The sequence below is a fragment of the Olea europaea genome, unplaced genomic scaffold, assembly GCF_002742605.1.
Source record: "Olea europaea var. sylvestris unplaced genomic scaffold, O_europaea_v1 scaffold647, whole genome shotgun sequence".
Lineage (NCBI taxonomy): Eukaryota > Viridiplantae > Streptophyta > Magnoliopsida > Lamiales > Oleaceae > Olea > Olea europaea.
Window position 1 is genome coordinate 34,465 of NW_019264840.1, and position 22,150 is coordinate 56,614.

A 22,150-nucleotide genomic window follows, 5' to 3' on the forward strand; every position below is an offset into this window, starting at 1 on the left:
ATACCATTTATTATAGACTGTCCCCGATCGGTTACAAAGGCAAGGTCTTCGACTTCCCCGATCACTTCCCTCAGTTTAGAAAAGAACCAACGCATGAACAAATTATTCTCGTTGTCGACTATGCCGAATGCAATAGAGTAAATTTGGATGTTGGCATCTTGACATGTAGCAATAATTAATTTTCCTTGATATTTAGCTTTCAGAGTTGTACCATCAACTAGAATTACGGTTCGCATTGCATTTCGAAAACCTCGAATACATTGTCTGAGAGCCATGAAGAAATACTTAAAACAATTATCGCCCCCCGTCTCAATAAAAAATGCCGCGCCAGGATTAGTTGTTCCCATGTTATGGCAATACCTAGCCAATTTAACATAGCTCTCTTCAGCCGATCTCATTAAATCCTCCAACGCACATTCTTTGGCCTTCCACGCTTTCTGGTAGCTCATGACCACTCAATACTCTCGACGGACGTCGTTAATGATGTCTGCAAATTTTTCTTGGTTTCAAACAGTTGCTCGACCTGCAAGTCCTCATCATCGGGAGCCACACGGGAAGAATTGGAGGACGGTCCACTTGTTCCAACCTGTGAACTCCCACCCAGCTCGTGTCTCTGTCGGGATAAAGGAATCAAATTCTCATTTGTAAACTCGTTTATATTCTCATTGTCTTCAACTGTCGACGGAATTCTGCGCGTAACAGCGACATCACGATCAGAAGCAACTGTCTCAGGAATACCCACATCATCTGTAGGAACTATCTCCACTGTCTCCCAAAAACCTCGATCATTGTTATCCGCCCTATCTGAATCTTCGCGTTCACCTTCGATAACATCTTTCGTAATTAAAGTCACACCAAGAACAGTCGGAGTCCGATATATTTTATTCAATTCTAATAGATAATTCAATTCAACATTATTAGTAACGAATACCGGTGACATCGGAATGGATGACTCCCCATAACCGTTGAATAGATATCTCAATTGCATATCGTATTGAGATTGATCAACATTAAGCTTATTTTGTAAATCGTGGTATATTTCTAAGTATGGTGTACTCTCTGTTATGAGAATTGCAATACAACCACGTATGTCACTCATCCATCTCCATTCCCACTGATTATTTTCATTCAATTCGAAATCACCGAAATAATAGATGGGGATTATCACATCTGCATGAGAAAATGGTTTTAATCAACTTCATTTATTAATTATAAGAAAAAATCAGTGCCAACAAAAATCAGTGCAAAGTCGGTTAATTGGATGTTTAATAGTTGAACAGTCGACTGTTAAACAGCCGATCGTTTGGCTGTTAACAGCCAAAACAGTCGACTGTTTGGCTGTTTTTGCGCAGGAGAATATGATTCTAAAGAAAAATATTATACATCTGTTTAATTTTTTTTTGATAGGTAAGATCTGTTAAAAAAAATTTATGCTAACTACTATGTCGACATAAAATTTCTCTATTCAAACGCATACTAATTTACTGAAAACAAAATTAAACATGCGTAAATGTACTTACCAATTTGAAGTAATTGATATGAAAAAAATTTCCGGCTTCAACGTTTCAAAGTTTTTCTAGATTTTGAGGTTCAAGCAGATGAAAAGATAAGAGTTTTTCTTGTGTTGGAAGCTCGTTTTGAAATTTTTATAAGTGGGAAAGTGTTTGGTTTTTAATTATTAACTAAAATGGTAGTATAGTCCTTTCAACAATATATTGTTTTGTAATTGTACAAAATATTTAAGGGCATTTTTGTCTTTTACCATACAAGAGGCCGATGTCATAATATTCATGATTTTGAAAGTCAAAGTGAAATTTAGGTGCTTTGACTGGGTCAAACTTAAAAGTACCCCGATTTTCTTGGAGGTGGTGGCAATGGATGATTATACATTTTGGAAAAATTACAAACAAGGTCTCCAACTTATTTGAAATACGCTCTTAACCTCTATAAGAAGAATCAAAGATGTTGTCGAAGATCCTCGCTAGAGCTGGGCATGATCCAGTTCAGTTCGGATTTAAGTCCAGTTTGGTTTGATTTTCTTCAAAGAGAACTGAATCGAGCAAAAAATTTCGAATATTTAGTAAATGGAATTGTTAGAGTCCAAATATAATTATGGAACTATTCGAGTTCGGTTCCATTTGGTCCGATTCAGTTCTGTTCGGTTCCATACCATAATTATATTTTAAAAATTTACAACAACATTATATAAATACAACTAATGACATATTCAATAATAGCTTTTACAAATTAACGAAGTCCAATTTAAAAACATATAAATAACAAGTTGTCCAATAAAATTAATTTACCAACATATACAAATATCAAAAAGTAGATACTAATAATAAAATATTGTCAATCCATATCAATAATTCATTTGCTTCGACCTTCAAGTCAACATAAAAAAAATAATCTTGAATTAGAAGTTATAGAGATAAAATATTTTAAAGTATTACTAATACTTACCTGCTATTTGATTTAATCATCAATTGGGCCAAAAAATTGAATTTATAAATTGATTGGATTAGGTCAAGCTAGCTAGGTTTGGGTTTGGGAGATGGAATATCAATCAATCATCTAATTAGTTAATTTGTTTAAAAAAATTTAAAATAATTTGATTTATTTAACATAAAAAAAATAGGAAAATTCGATTATTCGGTTCTTGATCTAGAATCGAATCGTACCTGTTTGTTCTCGATTCTTATACCCATTTGGGTGTTTAACTTGAAAAGAACCGTTGGGTTCGATTTCATTTGGATCCTGTTCAGGAGTTTTACCTAACCCTAATCCTTGCTAACTGCTCATGGATATACGAAGCTGCATCCACTAATGGTGCAGTTTCATATTTACTAATATATTTGGGTTTCTCCAAGCTTTGAAATGCATCATATTGGACGTTTTGTGTTATTGCCATTTTTCCTTGAGTCATTTTTAGTTTGGGGCCAGTTGTGTCTAGGCTTGAAATGAGATCCTTAGTCTAATGGACACATCTATTTCGTTCAACTCCTTATTCCGAGTTATTTTGTGTTTTGTTCTTGCCCTTGTGTTTGATTTGAATTATTAATATAATTTATGTAATTTACACAAAACACCTCAATTATTGTTAAATTGTGAAAGTGGGGTGGAATGGATTGGTTTGGGAGAGGGGGGTGAGGGGGAAGATGGAAGAAGATGAAGTGATTTTTGTGTTTGAAGTTTTGATTTTTAATTATGTATTTATGACTTATTTGTAATTTTTTTTAAAAATTGGAATTATGATTGCAATTAGTTCTTTATATATATATATTCGTTATATATGATTTTTAATTATGTATTTATGACTTATTTGTAATTTTTTTTAAAAATTGGAATTATGATTGCAATTAGTTCTTTATATATATATATTCGTTATATATGATTTTTAATTATGTATTTATGACTTATTTGAGGGTATATTCGTTATTTCGCCGATTTTTATTGAGAAAATAGATAAAAATGATGGTTTTGTAATGAAATGTGTAAATAGGGATGAAAATGCAAAAATAGAAAGGTAATGACGTTTTGTACTAAAAATAACTCTTTTATGAAAAATTACATAACTACCAACCTTTTTTGACACATTCTTTCAAAAATCAAGTAGTATTAGTTAAATAGATAAGCTCAAATAATAATTTATTATTACATAAAGCCACAATTACAAATACATAAAATGTAAATAACAATTATAAACTTATTAGTCACAAATCACACATCCTTATATGTCACAACTTATTTATCAATTACAAATTATCAAATTAATTGATCGCAAATTTGGATACATTTTTATCCTACATCAGAGGATTAAAGTCCTTTTGGAAATTTCATACTTTTAAATAAAAATTCAAACATTATATATCATCATTTTTTATTTCAAAAATATATAAATTAAAATTGATTTATCACAAACGACTTAACTCCAAATAAATATCAATTTAAGTAGCATATCTTTTCACCAAACAAGCCTCTTTAATTCACCCTCATTTATTGTCAAAATCCCCAAATTTCATCATCTTCATCTTTAGGTAGAATTTGGAATCGCATCAATGGAAAGCTTAAAAAAGAAAGAAAGAAAGAAAGAAATCGCATCCCACAAATTAGCATTGCTCATATTAAAATCTTTTTTTTCCCAATTATATCAAGACCAAATTCATTGTTCTCTTGCGGATTTGCGATGATATAAGGGACTTGTTTCCACCTACTTTGTATACTATCTTTGAAATAGCCATCCTATTATCGATCTTCAACTCAATGGATATCATCTCAATGAGCTCCACATATTTGTTACAAGTAGGCACGAAAAGTCCAAAAGTATTTGTCTCACATATTATAAACACGTCTTACAGATTTCATATCTACAGCCAAACATAACAGAAAATATATCCGATTTAGTGAAAAAACATATCATGTATTCTTCGTCTATGAAACAAAATGAACTTTGCGCGAAATTAAGGAAGCAATCTATAAAATGAGAAATGCTAGGTATGAATCTATGTATAAAGAAGTAGCAAAATTACCAATTACGTGTAAGTGCACATACTTTTTTAAACAATTCCATGAAATTACAATAAAAAGGAGAAATCATCCGAAGTCATAAGATTGTTACAAAAATTTATAGATATAAGAGGTCAAACAAGCAAATTATATATCCAAATGCAGGATTCACATTCCTGAATTTTAAGATAAAAATAAAAATTGAATTGTGTAATGAGAGACGTGAAACCCATGGAATAAAACATCAATTTTTGAAATTGATTAATCTAGAATAAAGAAAATCCACAATGCTAAAACTCGAAATATAAATTATACATAGAGGACAAATGGAAGCTACATTTTTGGATGTTCGAGTCACCTTGATTCTCAATTTACGTGCCTTTTAAAAAATATATTCATCGATAGTTAAATTCACATCATAAACTAGAAAACACGAAATTTGAAGATTACAAACCAGGAAATGAGGTTTATTGATATTGTTATAACTGGGGATGATGATTTTTGAATTATTCCAATGGACGAAAGATTCAAATATGACTCGAATTTTCAATTTCAAATTTTCATTATTACTGCCGTGTAATTTAATGCGAGCATGATTTATGTATATTCAAAATTTCAGTTACAAACTCTATATAAATGGGGAAAGTTTCAGCCATAGTAATTATGGTGTTTTTTGGGTGATATGTAGTATATTATATAATTAAATATCTTCTTTAGAATATTTTGAAATATTTTATATTTCATAGGCATATATGAAAATTTTTTAAAGTCTTTTGGAGGAGGACTGCAGGAGTGTCTTCTAAAAGGAGTAGCACTTGGGAGAAATTTTGAATTGGGCCTAAATTGCAATATATGAGCCAATTAAAACTTTTTCCAATTCCTAATTTTTCCAGTTGAATTGATTGGTCCGATCCATTTTTCAAAACATTACTTTTGAAGGGTAGAACAATCACGAGTCGACTATTATAAACACAAATTATTTTTGAAATGTCATATACATAGGTTTGATTTTGTTTGTTTTGGTAACATTTCAAGTTTTGCCAAGAGATATTGATTAGTGCGCTTGTTTATACGGAATAAAATATATTTACTTGAAATATCTATAAGTGATAATCCCTCGAGTATTATTAATACCATCATTAGTTCGATAACTTCATTATTAGTTCATTGGTTACACCATCAGTTTCATTAACTACATGACATTTTTGTCAAAAAAGATTAACACCGACTAAAGAAGTAACTTAACAAGAATATAATTATATATTTTGACGAATATTTCTATACGAAAGATATTCAATCATTATATTATTAACATAAAATCCACTTGAAAACAATATGCGTATCAACTTTGCTACAAGTACGTTATAGGTTACAATTTGATTTACATTCTTTCATGTGGCATGATTTACACAATTGATTTCCCCCATATTTCCCATCGATGCACGGATTCCCCCAACATAGGAGGATGCTCAATGATGTCATAGAGCTTGGCAGTAAAAATTGGTGAAAAGCGGTCAAACCCCCTGGTCCCACATTTATTATTATCCCATCATTAGTTCAGTAGCTTCATTATTAGTTTTATTGGCTACGTCATTAGTTTCATTAACTATATGACATTTTTGTCAAAAATAGATTAACAACGACAAAAGAAGTTACTTAATTAGAATATAACCGTATATTTGACGAACTTTTTTGTATGAAAGATGTTAAATCATTATGTTTTTAACGTGAAACTCATTTAGCAACAATATGCATATAGATGATGTCATAGAGCATGCCAATCGAAATGGTGAAGAGTAGTCAATTATAAAGTGATTCTTAGGTTAGTAATCTAGTAGAAAAATTATGCAATTTGAACATTAGTGAAAACTATGACTTAGTGACACCCCTTGTTTATATAAAGAAAATGTCATGACCATGCAGTTTGGTGAGATGAATTGTCATGCATATTAAATTTGGTGATCAACGATATCCCATGTGACACAAAAGTAAATTTTAGCCACGTTACTAGAATTCAATGTAGTTGACTTTTTATTGGAGTGCAAGTCATACTTTTAGATAACGACATATTCAATGTATGTTTGTGCTTAGCGTTTTAGTGCCCTCTTGACCATTTTTTTTTGGCAATCGTCATGAGTTCTTCTAAGTGGCCTTATATACCTTATTATAACGCCTTAGTTCATGCTCCGACATTTTAAGCACAACTTTCTCCTAATGTGAGTTGCTTGGTGCCTTCTAAATTAGTGATATATGATGATACATGACATGTTTGATTGAGCTTGCAAGTAACACTGCTTAATTCGAGTGCTCAAAAGCACCTTGCAAATTTCGAAACTTGGTAGTCCATGCTTGTATTGTAAAAATCGAGTTATTGTAAGATTAGTTGCTGAAAAATGGTTCGACGATGTCATGTTGACAATCCCATATTTGCCATCTCGAAATCGAGGATGACCTTCCATTGATGCTAAAAGACCATTTTACCAATTTGGTGCAACTAAACATTTGAGGTTTCCATACTTTTCTCCTCAACATGAAGACATGAATAAAGTTTTGGGGTGAAAATCTTACTTACCAAGTAGTGGCATGTAGTACTCACTGCTGTTTGGTTATAGAGATTAGTACAGTCTGACCCATTTTAATTCCATTTTCCTCATTTCCATCACCATTTCACCAAATCATAAATAGGGCATCTTCCCTTCTTCTCTCAAAGTTCAGACCTCCATTTTCTACTGCTGCCGCACTCAGTAAGCATCTTTCTCTCTTCTATACGCACGCACGCACGCACGCACATTCACTCACACAAGAACTTGTAGATAATCATGTTAGACATCTGTAGATCTGTTTTTATATTTTTGGCAATGACTCTAATAATTTGACTTCCATTTTGTACTACTTTACTTATTTGAAAATCCTTTATCAAGATCGAGGGTTACTCTTTTGTGGGTTCTGAATTTATCGTCAGTTTTTTTTTTTTAATAATTATTCTCGAGTTAATTGCTCAACATGGCATATATGATTTGTTTATTGAAGTAATCTGCTTCGACTAAAATGTATAGAGTGCTATTCTTTTCGTTAGTTTTGATTTATTGTTTTGTGAATCATCTGATCACTGGTAGATGCAGAACTTGGAATTATTTTTGGCTGTTAAAAAAAAAATAAAAATAAAAATAAAAATAAAAATAAAAATAAAATTAGAAGCCATAAACTTTGGTAAGTTTTTTGTATGAACTTGATGTTTCTTTTTAGATATATATGAAAGCTGAAGCTAATGAGTAATGTCAATTTGCTTTTATCGCATGTGATTTAAGTGCTGAAGGACAACCTTTTTTTTGCCAATCTCTAAAGCATTCTTTTCAGCGCAGAGAAAGGAAGGCTACTTGTTTTCTTAGTTTATATAATTGTTGCAGCTCAATCAGTTTTAGTGGTATATTGCTTCTTAATCTTCCAAAACTAGCAAGTTTTACTACTAGTTCCATACAAATGTATAAACGTTTACCGTGTTTCAATTTTTTATACTCTTTCTTCATTTAGATTGCAATTAATTTGCATATATGGTCAGTCTCCTTAGGTTAGCGCATTTATTGTTTCCTTAAACTTACCATTTTATTATTCTAATGCTTATTGTGGCTTTGATTTTTACAGAAAATGGAAGGGAATCTTGACAAGGACACAGCTTTGAAAAATGATAATGGAAGACCCGACAATGATGAAAATGACTCTGGTGAAAAAATGAATATTCAAGGGTTTGAACAAACATCACCTAAAGAAGAAGTGGAAATTCCCGAGGTTGGTATGGCTTTTCGGTCCTATGAAGAAGTGCGTAATTTTTATAATAGGTATGCAAAATCTGTTGGCTTCAATACAGCTAAAGTTAGCACCAAGAATGGAGATGATGGGAAGCAAAAGTATTTTTCGCTTGCCTGTGCTCGAAGTGGTAAGACACCCCCTCCGACAGCTGGGAGGAACTCCTCGCGCACAAGGCCTCCTAGTAAGACTGAATGTAAGGCCAGGATGAATATTGCAGTTTATGATGATGGACGGTATGTTGTGACTCGTGTATGTCTCGATCACAATCATGAGCTTAATCTAGGGCGGCCTCATGAATTTAGAAGCAGCAAGATGGTCACTCCTCAACTCAAGAGAAAGTTAGAAGTAAATGACTCAGCTGTGGTTGAAATGGAATGCAGAAGTAATATTGCAAATGCAAGACTGTTGAGACTTGGAAAGGAGGACGTGGAAGCCATAATGATATATTGTTATCAAATGCAGGCTAGAAATTCAAACTTCTTTTTTAGGATTGAGAGGGATGAGGAATCTCGTATAAGAAATGTTTTCTGGGCTGATGCAAGGTGCAGGGCAGCATATGAGTCTTTTGGTGATGTGATTTATTTTGACACCACATATCTTACAAAAGGTTATGACGTGCCACTCGTTATGTTTGTTGGTGTGAACCATCATGGCGATTCTGTGTTGTTTGGTTGTGGTTTAATTTCAAGCGAGGATACTGGTAGTTTTCTCTGGTTGTTCAAATCATGGTTGACGTGTATGTTGGGCCATTCTCCAAAGGCTGTAATTACGGATCAGTGTAGAGCTGTCCAGGATGCAGTTAGAGAAGTTTTTCCAAATTCTCGGCACTGTCTAAGTCTTTGGCATATCATGAAAAAGTTTCCAACAAAATTAAAAGAGATTGCCCAGTATATAACAATCAAGATGATTTTGAAGAATATCATTTATGACTCTGTCAAATGTAATGAGTTTGAGGACAACTGGAGAAACTTGATTAATGAATACAATTTACATGATAATGAGTGGTTGAAGTCTTTATATGATGATCGTCATTATTGGGCTCCGGTGTATGTGAAGAATACTTTTTTGGCTGGAATATGTACAACTCAAAGAAGAGAACGTATGAATGCCTTTTTTGATAACCATGTTCAATCAAAGACCACAGTGAAGCAATTTATTGAGCTTTATGACAATGCGATGAAAAGTAAGATCATTAAAGAGAACAATGCAGATTTTGCCTCTTTTAGCGCTTGCATTCCAACAGTAACAAATCATCCTATTGAAAAGCAGTTTCAGAAAATTTATACTAATGAAATTTTCAAGCTATTTCAGGATGAATTAAGGGGATTGATCTTTTGCAATGCCTCTTTTGTAAGGGCAGAAGGGCTTACTTCAGTATTTGAGGTGACAGAAAGTATATTAGAGAAAGATGGAATGTTTTCTAAAGAGGTGACTTTTGGGGTATTCTTGGATGAAGCTGATGGTAAATTGGAGTGCATATGCCATCTCTTTGAGTTCAAGGGAATTCTTTGTAGGCATGCAACATCTGTGCTTATCAAGAAAAATGTGAACAATGTTCCCTCTTGTTATGTTATAAAAAGATGGCGGAAGGACATAAAGCATGGGTATAAACTTCTGAATGAGGTGTACGACAATGTTGATGGCAATGATAAAAATAAACGGCACAGGAAGTTGAGTCCGCTGATGCTTGATCTTCAACAGCTTGGTGTGGACTCGGATGAGAAATGTGATTTTCTTATCAAATTGCTTACAGAGGCAAAGAGTAAACTTCTTTCGGTTGCCCATGCGGATGGTTGTAAACCGGCTAAGGCCACTTCATTGATATGATGTGACCCAAGATGATAAAAACATGCAACAGGTTGCTTGCTCCTTTGAATCATAGTGCAGTGAAGGATATTCTCCACCAAAAAATATGAATTCAAGGTAGACCAATTTATTAGAACTCAGCAACAGCTTTACCGTGTGAAGTTATTTATGCATTTTTAGTTTTGGCTAGTTTTCTTGTTTTCCATTTTCTGAACTTGCTTAAATGTTGTGTTATTGCAATGTGAACTTTAAAATTACTGCTAGTTTAATTTAAAGTTATTGCATTTATGTTAGTATATATTCTTAGTTACGTCTAGAAGTAATAATCACTTCATCTCCCGATAAATATAGCTCAAGGCTTAATTGTGTTGGGCATGGTTGTATCATAAAATATTGAGGCGTTAGAAATTTACCCGTTTTAACTTCTCTTTTGTCATGCTTGGATATTGCCCTATACGAGTCACCCATGGTGCTGAAGATGTGAGAGCTTCAGTAAATTTTAACAAGTCTTAACTGTCTTGGGCAGAGATATATCTAAGAATATTGAGGAACTTTTTACCCGTTTCAACTTCTATTTCCTCATGCTTGGATATTGCCATATTGGAGTCACCCAGGATGCTGAAGATATCTGTCCCATCACTATATTTTACCGATTAATATAGTAGGTTAGATGGAGTGTTCACTGATGTACTGCTAAGAACATGCATGGAATTTTATGTAGGTTTAGGCATGAATGCATATGATCTGTAAAACCTGAATTCTTTTCGCTTTATTTATCTAAATAAATAGGTTTCACAACCAGTGGAGAGTTTGCATAACTGGGATCAATGGTTAGCTTTTTCGTCTTTTCCACTATGATTCTGAACCCTTGGTGAATCTTGCTTCTCAGAGTGCTTTCCAAGGTGGAAAAGTCTGTGGTTGAATGATGGAGATCCTAATAGATATTATACTGAATGCTTAGTGTGTGTTTGGGAGGGTCTTTTTGGGATTCCAAAAGCTCTACTTGAAGGTCAAACACACTTTTGCTTAAAAACATAATTGTTTGGCTATAGTTATGGTTAAGAAAGTGCTCGTTGACCAAAAACAACTTTGTAAAATTCTTTTCAAGACACTCAAATTTAGAGCTTCTCTAATAAGCCCCCCATTTGTCTCCCATTCTTTCGAAACACTTTTTTTTACATACTCATTTTCAATCATATATTCACACAACAAAATATTCTACATGTAAGCTCAAAACTTTTTCCTTCTTTTTAATTATACATTCTCCAAAAATATACTATTCAAAACAATGTTTTTCCAATAAATGGCCGCCAAACAAGGCTAAATCACTTCGATGGGAAAGCTAAAATAAATTTTTCATTATATTTATTTTTAATTTTTTAATAAAATATTGAGTGTATCTAAACTAATACTACACATTAATATATCAAAAAAAAAAAAAAAATGAAAAAGAAAAAAAGAAAAAAAAGAAGAAAATTTAATGCACAAAAAATTCCCGTATAAGTAACTTTCATTTGTACTACTCCATTATACATAGGTTTGTAATTTTTTCTCGTTTTATCCTTCTAGTTGCATAATTCTTTTTATTAAAGTTTCATGAATAGACTAATATATATTTTTTTAAATGTCTAATTGTCTATATTTTGTCTTTATCTTTCAATTAATGTTTATATATTTCATGATTTTTTAATGTTTAATGGTTTAATGTACCTTTTAAATTTTATCCAAACCTTATCGCTGCATAGGGTTGTCAACGAGTCGAGGCCATGAGCTTGTGCAGCTTGGTCAAAAAAATACTAGAGCCCAATCGAGCCAAATCTTGGTTGAAATTTAGATGCTTAACTCCGGCTTCACCGAGCTGAGCTGGCTCACAAATTTTGTAATTTTTTTTTAAATTCTTGAAATATTCGAATAAAGAAGTCAAACAAGTTCTTACTAAAATACAATTAAAAATATTAATATAGGTACGAGAATATATGAATTAGAGTATAATTTTCAGGTGTATAAATATCCTAATATTCATTTGTAGAATTAAAAATATTGGAATAGAATATGTCTTTTAGGCTTTAATGCCACAAGATAACAAATAATATTATATAAAATCCTATATAATAAAATTTAAAATTTCTATCAATAAGATATAATGGGAATACTAATGAGTATGATAATAAATTATAAGTATTAATAGCTGTAGCATAATTATGAATATTAATTATGTAAGCCTATTTATATATAAGTTAAACTTTATTGATTTTAAGTCTTAAATTAAGTATTAATAAAACAAAAAAAATTGAAGGTTGGCAAAGAGCAGGGCCGAGCCTGTGACACGGGCCATTTTCAAGTTTGGCCCGAGCCTTAGCTCAGTTCTACTGAGCCCCGAGCTGTTCGAGTTTTTCTGAGTCGAGTAGTTGATTGCTCGAGCCACTGGGATCATTTTCCATCCCTATTACTTCTTGAGTGCTAATGTTTCATTATTTGTTTAACTATTCTTGAAAATTGTTGCTTTGCGTCACTGTAATGGAGGCATGTTTAATTATTTATTGTTATAATAAGAATGGAATTGTCTAGGGTTAAAATTATGGGTTTGTTTGAGCTTCTTTTTTTGAAAAAAATAGATTTTGTAATATGATTTTTTTTTGAGAATGTGTGGTCAAAAGTAGATAAATTTTTTTTGTTTGTGTATAAAATTGTTTTATTGAAAAATGTGTGATTGAAAATGAGATTGAGAAAATTGAATTTTTATAGAATTGCTCAAACATGGGCTATATTTAATTTGAAAGTTTCACTTAATCCCATAATTTTCTAAACCATATACTTTTATATTTATGCTACCGAACAAAAATTGATTTCAAATGCAATTTTTGGAGTGACAACTAAACAATTAACAACTCTTTTTGGAAAAGCTATATTGATAAAAGTTTTTATCGACAAAAGTTCTACACACAACAACTGTTTTGAATGGACCCTCACTAAGTTTATGTAATTATATAGGAAGATAATTTATAATTAGTGTTGAGATGCGAGTTATCTCCTTTTGTTAATTTAGTAGTTTTCCTTATTTACCAGAAGTTCAACTATAAGTACTACTAGGGAGGTTTTCAACTTTTGATGATTGTAATAAAAATATTCTAAACTTGGAAGTCTTCAACTAAATATTATTTACACTCTCCATGATTGGGTTATTGTTCTTGTTGCTTATTTATATGATTATGGAGGCCTTCAACAAAGTACTTGTGGGAGTAGGTGAGTGGCGGTTTGAGGGATTGGTTCGAACGTAGAAGGTTTCTCAATAAAAAGGCTTGATTTGATATTGAGGCGTTTTATATCTGTGAGCCGAGGCATAAGCGTCTAGGCGCTTTGAGGTGTAATCCTAAAAGGGTAATTAACAAAACTAAGTCTTACAAACAAACATGAAATTGATCATGAAAATAGAAAATAATAAGTTTTCAAATTGTAATCATGTAACAAAATTATAATCCATAATTAAAAGTGGTGACAACTAGAAACTTTATTATGTAAGTTTGAGCTTTTTTATAATTTTAATACATTTTTCTCTTTCCTCTAAAATAGTATTACTCGTAAATTGAAATTTTTTCCTTCTTCTTTAACCATACATTCTTAAAAAAAAAAATCACTATTCTAAGATGCATTTTCCCCAAAAATACATTAAAATGGATATCAAACAGAGGCGTAATATGATCTGTAAGGGAATCATCGACACCATTGTCTTTTCATCCTATCACGGTCTTCCAATTGTAACGAGGTATTGCCCTTCCCATTTTACTTCCATGTAGGCTGACATTATAAAAGAACACGTAAAATATTTAGGTTATAAAGAAATGAAAAATGATCTACTAAGTACCGTGCAACAGTATTGTGTCAAGAATTGGCAAATAACTTCGTGGTAGGTCCTAGGAGTTAAATGATCCACAAATTAATTGATGTGCCATGCCAATTATGCTTTAACATAAGCAAAACAACGGTGTTTAGTAGAATTTCTCATAAAGAAATTACTCAAAATGCTAAGGTCAATAATTAAGCCATTGTTTTATTTTCATTTTTCAAATTCACTTTTCCTCAAAACTCATGTTTCTTTTCAATTATATATTCTTCCAATATAATAATTTTACATATAAATCTATTGTTTTCTAAAATTTAACCACGTATTCTCCAAAAGAATTACTTTTCACGAAATCACTTCTCATAAAAATCAAACAAGGGCTAAATGTTTGAAAAATGCAAGGCAAACATGTGAATAGTTTAGTTGCTTTTAGGCTCAGTATGAGGCACGAGCCTCACAAATAACATCTAAGGTGTGGGGATTGACTCGTTTTATGATAGGTTCATGTGAGGCCGGATTCGAGATGTAAGCATCAAAAAGTAGTATTAACCATGCTAATGACTTGAATATGACTATCTCACACGTTCATTCACTCGAGTTTCCAAAATTTATGAAAAATTGAATGACAAATTCTTTATCTTTGCTGGTGCTTTCATGGCTTGGGCAAATTAATATGTGAAAAATGATTTTGATTTGTTTAATAAGAATAACGCTGCTTAGCACCAATGGGGTGGAAACCAACCTTAATTATCATTAATTGATGGGACATTTTAAATGTAGAAAACTTGTATCAATTAATAACATTTAATTGTCACCTAGACTAGTGTTTAATACCAAAGTTCTGAATATCTCACATGTTCATTAGATGGGGTTGTCAAAATTTATGAAAATGTGAGGTGCTTGCATGGATTGAAGTTGCTTGGGCAAATTAGTATCGTGAATAAATGATTTATATTGTGGAATAATGATATGTAACACAACTGGTGCCATCCACATGTCTTTATTTGACATTTTAAATGTAGAAATTCTAGTTTCATTTATACTGTCTTATTAATTGATGCCACATAATTGCCAACTGGACTAGTGTTTAGCATTAGGGTCTACACTGTGGGGTGGGGGGATGGGGGTTTTGACTATCAAACGCGTTTATTTACAAATGAAAACCTAAAATGACTAATCAGGTATCTTTTGCTGCTGCTTATGTGGCTTGAAGCTGTGTGGGCAAATTAATATCGTGAAAATGAATTTGATTTATTTTTCTGGAATAATGGTATGTGCCACAGCTGGTGCCAGCCTTAAGTGTCATTAATTGATAGGATATTTTAAATGTAGTATTATGGGTCCCATTTAAAGTGTCTTATCAATTCATGTCACTTAATTGTCACCTAGACTAATTATTTAGCACCATTTGTGCAAAATAGACTACTCTATTTTCTGTTATATGTAGCTGCCTAGTTTTCAGGTTATGGCTAATATTTTGTTCGATAGATTACTATGTACTAATTTAAACTAATATTATTTGTTTCTGTTTTGTGTAATGACAGGGAAGAGGTGGACATTTAAGCATGAACTCCTTTAGTTGCTGCTTGCACGAAGTTCTGGCTTGGTCCTGCAAATCTGTATTTCTGGTGTCGCCTGGACCTAAGCCTCAGCCATTGCAAACCAGTTGGTAAACTGCTGCTGTTTTATGCTCATTTTGTCATCTTTCTGATTTTGTGCTGAAACGAAATCAGAATTACGGTTCTGTATTTCTCAATGAATAATATCACCCCTATTACATCCAATTTATACTACACAAGATGAAGAAGACAAAGGAAAAATAATCTGCTAAGTTAGGAAATAAATAAACCTACCTACCAAACACAATCTCTAACTAAATACAATTTCCATTCTCGATTTCTTTCCATTCTTGGTTTCCTACACTCCTCAAGTTGAATTGTATATATTGATCATGTTCAACTTGCAGTTGAGGTCATTGAAAGTTTGTCGAGACAATCCTTTGGTGAAAATATTTGCAGTTCGTTCCTTTGTTATGAATATATGTCATACATATAATCCCCTCTTCCACCTTCTCTTCGATAAAATGTCTTCCCACTTCTACATATTTAGTTCTGTCATGTTGTACTGGGCTGAAAGAAATGTTGATGGCTGTTTTTTTGTCACAATAAAGCTTGATTGGAAATTCTACTTTAACTTTTAGTTCTTCCATGAGTTTCTTTATCTACAATCCTTCACATATCCCTTGAGCAACAACCTGGAATTCAGCTTCAACACTACTTCTTGTCACTACATTCTGCTTCTTGCTTTTCCAAGTTAACAAGTTTCCCCACACAAAGGTACAGTGGAGTAGCCTATATTGGATCTTCTATCTTTGATTGATCTAGCCCCCAGTCTGAATCCGTAAGCACTTCTATTCCCTTCTTTGTATTCCTTTCGAAGAGTAATCCTTTCCTAGCTTTACCTTTTAGATATCTGAGGATGTTGTATACTGCTTCCAGGTGAGTCTCTTTGGGAGAATGTATATGTTGACTTACCAAGCTGATCGTGAAAGTGATGTCAGAGCTAGTGTGTGAGAGATATATTAGCTTACCAACTAGTCTTTGGTATCTGTCAATTCCCACTGAGTTCTCCGTGTTCTTTTTTATCTTTCCTGCTTCAATAGGTGTATCACTTGGTTTGCATCCTAGCATGCTAATTTTAATCAAAAGATCAAGAATGTATTTTTGTTGAGATAAACTGATACCCTTCTTTGATTTTGCAATCTCCATTCCCAAAAAATATCGCATTTGTCCCAAATCTTTTTCTTCAAATTTGGTGGCCAAGCACTTCTTCAGTCTTTCCATCGCAACTATATTGTCCTCGGTGAGAATTATATCAACATATACAATTAGGACAGTCATTGTTCCGTCTCTAGATGGTTGGAAAGTCTGATATCTTTAAATTTTCAACACTTTTGTAAATCTATCGAACAACGCTCTTGTTGATTGTTTAAGGCCATATAAAGACTTTCTGAGTTTACACCCTTGATTTTCCTTATTTCTCTTGTTGAAGCCTGCTGGTATGGTCATGTAGACGTCTTCTTTCAGTTCTCCATTCAAAAATGCGTTCTTAATGTCTAGCTGTTAAAGGAGCGATTAACAGCTTAGGATAAGAGAACTCTTACTGTATTTAATTTTGCCACTGGTGTGAATGTTTTTGTGTAGTCGATGCCATATGTTTGCGTATACCCTTTGGCAACTAGATGAGCTTTATAGCGTTCTATTGTCTCATCGAACTTATACTTCACATTGAAGACCCATTTTCAGCCTACAAGTCTTTTTCCTTTCGCTAAGTTTAGCACTTCCCATGTTTCATTTTTTTTTAAAACTCTTATTTCCTCCATTACTACATCTTTTCATTCAGGGGATCCCAGAGCCTCCTCAATATTTCTTGGAATTTCTGTTTTATCAAGGTTAGCTATAAAAGCACGAAATCTCGTAGATAGAGAATTATAAGACATTTTTTGAAATAAGGTGAAAAGTACGCGATCGGGTTTGTTTCCTGAGAGCAATGGGTAGATCATTTTCTGGAGGTGTGAATTCATCGGAAGGGTTCTCATCAGGTCTTGTCACCGGTTCTGACTCTCTTGGTACCTCAGGTGTGAGGGTTTCTTTATACTTTGATTTAGGCTTCCTTGAGTAAACTAGAAACTCTTTATGTTTGTTTTCAACATCTCCCCCTTAATTCAAGTTGGCTTCTATATATAGTACATTAGAAGGTAGGATTGGTTCTGTATTTAGGTCAGTTGGGGAGAGATAAAATTCCAAGAATACTCAATATAAGAACCGATTTTTATTCAGATTCTCCATCTGAAGAGAAGGCTTTTGGAAGCAAGGTATTTTTTCGAAAAATGTGACATCTAGGCTAAAAAGACCCTTCTTGTGGACAGATCATAGTATTTATAGCCTTTTTGAGTGGGTGAGTATCCAATGAATACATATTTGATTGCATGTGGTTCAAGTTTGTTCTGATGATGAATGTGCACAAATGTAGTACTTCCAAATACTTTTAGGGATAGATTTGAATTAAGACGAGAAGTAGGAAAGTGTTTTTGAAATCTTTGTATATAGGAGTCGAAAGAAAGGGTATGACTAGGCATACGGTTGATGAGATATGTAGCTGTTAAGATTGCATCCCCCAAAATGTTTTTGGCATGTTTGTAGTAAACATGAAGGCATGAGCAACCTTGAGTAGGTGTATTTTTTCATTTAGCAATCCCATTCTGTTGGGGGTGTTGACACGTGAATTTTGGTGGACTATTCCATATTTTTTTAGGTAGTCTTGCAAAGTGGTATTGAAGTATTATGTGCCATTGTCAGTGCGCAGAATTTGGACCTTTGTTTGAAATTGGGTTTGAATCATCGAGTGAAAGTTTATAAATACTGAGCGGACCTCAGTTTTTTCCTTTAGTAGATATACCCTACATACCCAGGTGTAGTCATCGATAAATGTGACGTACCATTTTGTTTGGGTACGATTGGGGATGCGAAAAGGTCCTCATAAATCATTGTGAATTATAGTGAATGGTGTAAATGGTTTATATGTGGAATATGAAAAAGATGTATGCTGATGTTTTAGAAATTCATCTCTCTCACATTGAAGTTCAAATGATATTTTATTCAAGAACTGTGAAGGAAGTACATGTTTCAAGTATTGAAGGTTAGGATGATCCATTCTATAGTGCCATAACAAAATTTCACTATCCATAGAGACAGATGTAGAATTACAATCGATAAGTTGACCTAGTTTACTCATATTAGCTTCCTCAAAGTAGTACAGCCCCTTGCACTCTTTAACACTGCCAATCGTTTTCTCCGATGAAAGATCTTGGAAGACACAATAAAATGGAAAGGAATTAGAGGAGCAATTGGAATTTTTGGTTGGCTGACTAATAGATAACAAATTACAAGATAAATTTGTGACGTGGAGGATAGATTCTTGTGTTATGGACTCAGAGATTCGAATACTCCATTTTTCTGCAATGGAAGAGAGTGAGCCATCTGCAATTTTCACTTTAATATTTTCGGCACAAGTTGAATATGACGAGAATAGGTGATATGAGTCTGTCATGTGATAGGATGCACAAAGTCAATAATCCAAGAGGTTTTATTTTGCGAGGTGTTTAAGACACTTAGAAAGTTACCTTTATGGGCTACAGAGCTAGAAGAACCTTTTGGCTAACTTGATATTTGAAGGCTAGAGAATAATTGGTAGAGTTGCTTCATTTGTTCGAAGTTGAATGCACTGCTCGAGGTCGAATTTGTTGTTTCAGCTTGGTATCTACGGCTCCTAGTATTTTGTTTTGGTTCCAGTTGGTGGGTTTCCATGAATTTCCCAACATGTCTTCTTTGTGTCATGGCCTGCGACAATGATCACACCAAGGTCGTCCTCGTTGTTTTTGGGTTAACCCATTTGCAACCCCTTTTGATAATAGGCCCACTACTTCATTCCCACTTGATGGTCTATTACTTGAAGAAATCTCCAGCCGACCTGATTTGTAAAAATCGGTTCTAGGCCTACTGTTCATAGGCCCATTTGTTTTGAAATTTTGGAGCCCACTATCTTTAACGCTTAGGGCCAACACTTCTGCAGACGACCCCTGCATCTTCTTCAACATTACCAGTCTTGGAGCTTCCTTACGACGAACTTCTACGAACACTTCTCTTGTCGGTGGCAGCGGTCGACGGCCCAAAATTCTACCTCTGACATCATCAAGCTCATGGTTCAATCCGGCAAGGAATTCATACACCCTTTCATTCTCCCGCTTCTTCCTGTATAGAGTACAATCGTCCAGGCACTTCCATTCCTCCTCAACACTAAGGTCCAGTTCTTGCCAAAGAGCCACCATTTCCATGTAATAATCTGTCACGCCTCTCGATTCTTGTCGGGTCTGCCATAATCGCATCTTAATCTCAAATATATGCGATGAATCTTCAGAATTGGAATAGGTTTCTTTTATTGCGTCTCAGACGTCCTTTGCGATAGGAAGAAAAAGATAAGTCTTCCCAATTGCTGGCTTCATGGAGTCCACCAACTAGGCAGTCACCATGGAATTTTCGGACTTCCACTTCATTGACAGGACAGCATCGTTTGGCCTCTTGGTTTTGCTGGTCAAGTAGCCCAGCTTTCCTTTTCCCTCGTTATTAATTTTATGGATTAGGCCCATTCTCGAAAGTTTTTCCCATTCAATATCTCCACCATTAGTTGGAAGGAAGAATTTTCGAGTCCATTGTGACCGATTGAATGACCGGTTTCTGTTTCGAAATGGGATGTGTCGGAGCTTGTCGACTCCCTGCTATTAGTTGGAGATTCAGCCATTAATTTGCTAGGTTATAGAAACCTAGGCCCTGATACCATGAAATCGAAATCAGAATTACGGTTCTGTATTTCTCAATGAATAAGATCACCCCTATCATATCCAATTTAAACTACAGACGATGAAGAAGAGAAAGGAAAAATAATCTGGTAAGTTAGGAAATGAATATACCTACCTACCAAACACAATCTCTAACTAATTACAATTTCCGTTCTTGGCTTCTTTCCATCCTCGGTTTCCTACATGTACTTATCTTTCAAATAGTATGTATGCCTGTTTGTTTCCTTAAAATTGCCGATTGAGTTGTTTCTATTAATGATATATATATATATATATATATATATATTAAAGTATTATTATCAAATACATCTAATAGAATAATTAAATAAATATTTCCTTTGCCTTTTTTGGTAGGCAAGATTGGTCACTGCTGCTGAATGCTATACACCCTGAATTGTACGAGAAGGATCACAGATGTGAGGAGGGCACTGACGAATAATAACTTTTGTGTCCATGAAGTATATGAGCCTCCACTTAATTCGAGCTTTTAGTCATGAGAGTTTAGTTTGATGCATGTGAAGGTCACTATTTCTTCCTTTCATTATTCTTTTGGAAATGAAGTATGCCCGTACCTTGATAAGCTCAGCTGGGAAGACATGTCTTAATTTTGACCCTTATCTATTACTTCCAATCTTGGTAGATATTAACATGGATCTATGATAGAGTCGAGTTTTACATCGAATGGAGCTCATAGGTCACGAGAAGCATTCACTAAAGGCCCATGGAAGCCATTGTGTTTATTTTGCAACTGTAATTAGTGCTGCTGATAATATTCTGCAACGAGCTTGATGATATGTAAACTTGGGTCATATAATAACATTTCCTCCGGCAAAACTTTCCATGGGAGAATCTCCTACATCCAAGCAAGTAGTTATCGAGGAAAAATGGTGGTGTATCTGAAATATGTGGTAAAAGAATAAAAATAGCTTTCTAACCCCTTTTTAAGGCTGTGGGCTTGGAGATATTGTCCCCATGGAGGATAAATTCTAACATTCTGTTGTCAGTGAGCAGCCAGCTGGGCACCGTGGGTGAGTAGACAATGATATGATTCTAAGAGATGGCTCTTCGTGTGTTGGCTGTCACTCTGGGAGCATGTAAGAGGTTACCAGATCAGTTGTTCGAGTGGCGTTCTTAACATTGGGCCTGGATGCTCGGGCAACAATCTGAACTCGGAGCTTGGTGGTCAGGCGGTGATATTGGCCTCAGGACTATATGCTTGTGCAACACTTTTGACTTCAGGCGGTACTCTCGAGTCTCGACCTTGGGCATAGGTGCCTGGGTAACTCTTGGCCTCAGCTTTCAGGCCTTAGGTGTTAGGGTGGTGTTTTGACCTTGTAGTCTGTCATCTTTGGGTCTGATTAGTATCAGGTCTAGTCTTTTTACGATTCAATGTGTTGCTTATATTTTGGTGGTGATGTCCAATTATGTATTCCTTGCCCGCAATAGATTGATAATTTTCTATCGCACCATTTATTTATCCCGGCATGAATTGAAAAGTATGCATTTTCCAAGCAGAAATTGATTTCTTTGAGTTGGATTTGTGATACTGGAATTATCATATCGTTTCCGCTAAATGTTACTTCTAGTTTTCAAAACATATAGCGTACATATAATTGAGAAAATTTAAGTTCATTTTGGAAGTGGTGCTCTATAGTTTTTGGTCCTTTCAAAAGCTTATTACACGGAATCCTATTTTTTTAGAACGAGTTGAGGGCATAGGCATTATTGGAGAAGAAATACTAAATTGGGGTTTATTTGGACCAATGCTACGAGTT

At 33.9% G+C, this 22,150-nt stretch overlaps 2 protein-coding genes across 3 annotated transcripts; one reads left to right on the forward strand and one right to left on the reverse strand.

The window, feature by feature from the left end:
* The first annotated feature begins 7,145 nt into the window (after positions 1-7,145).
* On the forward strand, positions 7,146-21,970 carry LOC111390077 (protein FAR-RED IMPAIRED RESPONSE 1-like). Of its 2 annotated transcripts, none has more exons than XM_023015063.1 (4): positions 7,146-7,250; positions 8,149-10,236; positions 15,505-15,629; positions 20,730-21,970. In XM_023015063.1, the coding sequence occupies exon 2, from the start codon at positions 8,152-8,154 to the stop codon at positions 10,138-10,140; it is 1,989 nt and encodes a 662-aa protein (XP_022870831.1). In that variant the 5' UTR covers positions 7,146-7,250; positions 8,149-8,151; the 3' UTR covers positions 10,141-10,236; positions 15,505-15,629; positions 20,730-21,970. The 2 variants fall into 2 exon arrangements, with proteins under 2 accessions (XP_022870831.1, XP_022870832.1); XM_023015064.1 differs by having other exon boundaries at positions 20,735-21,970.
* Positions 16,312-16,860, reverse strand: LOC111390064 (uncharacterized mitochondrial protein AtMg00810-like). The gene has a single exon (XM_023015047.1). The coding sequence runs from the start codon at positions 16,858-16,860 to the stop codon at positions 16,312-16,314; it is 549 nt and encodes a 182-aa protein (XP_022870815.1).
* Positions 21,971-22,150: the final 180 nt, after the last annotated feature.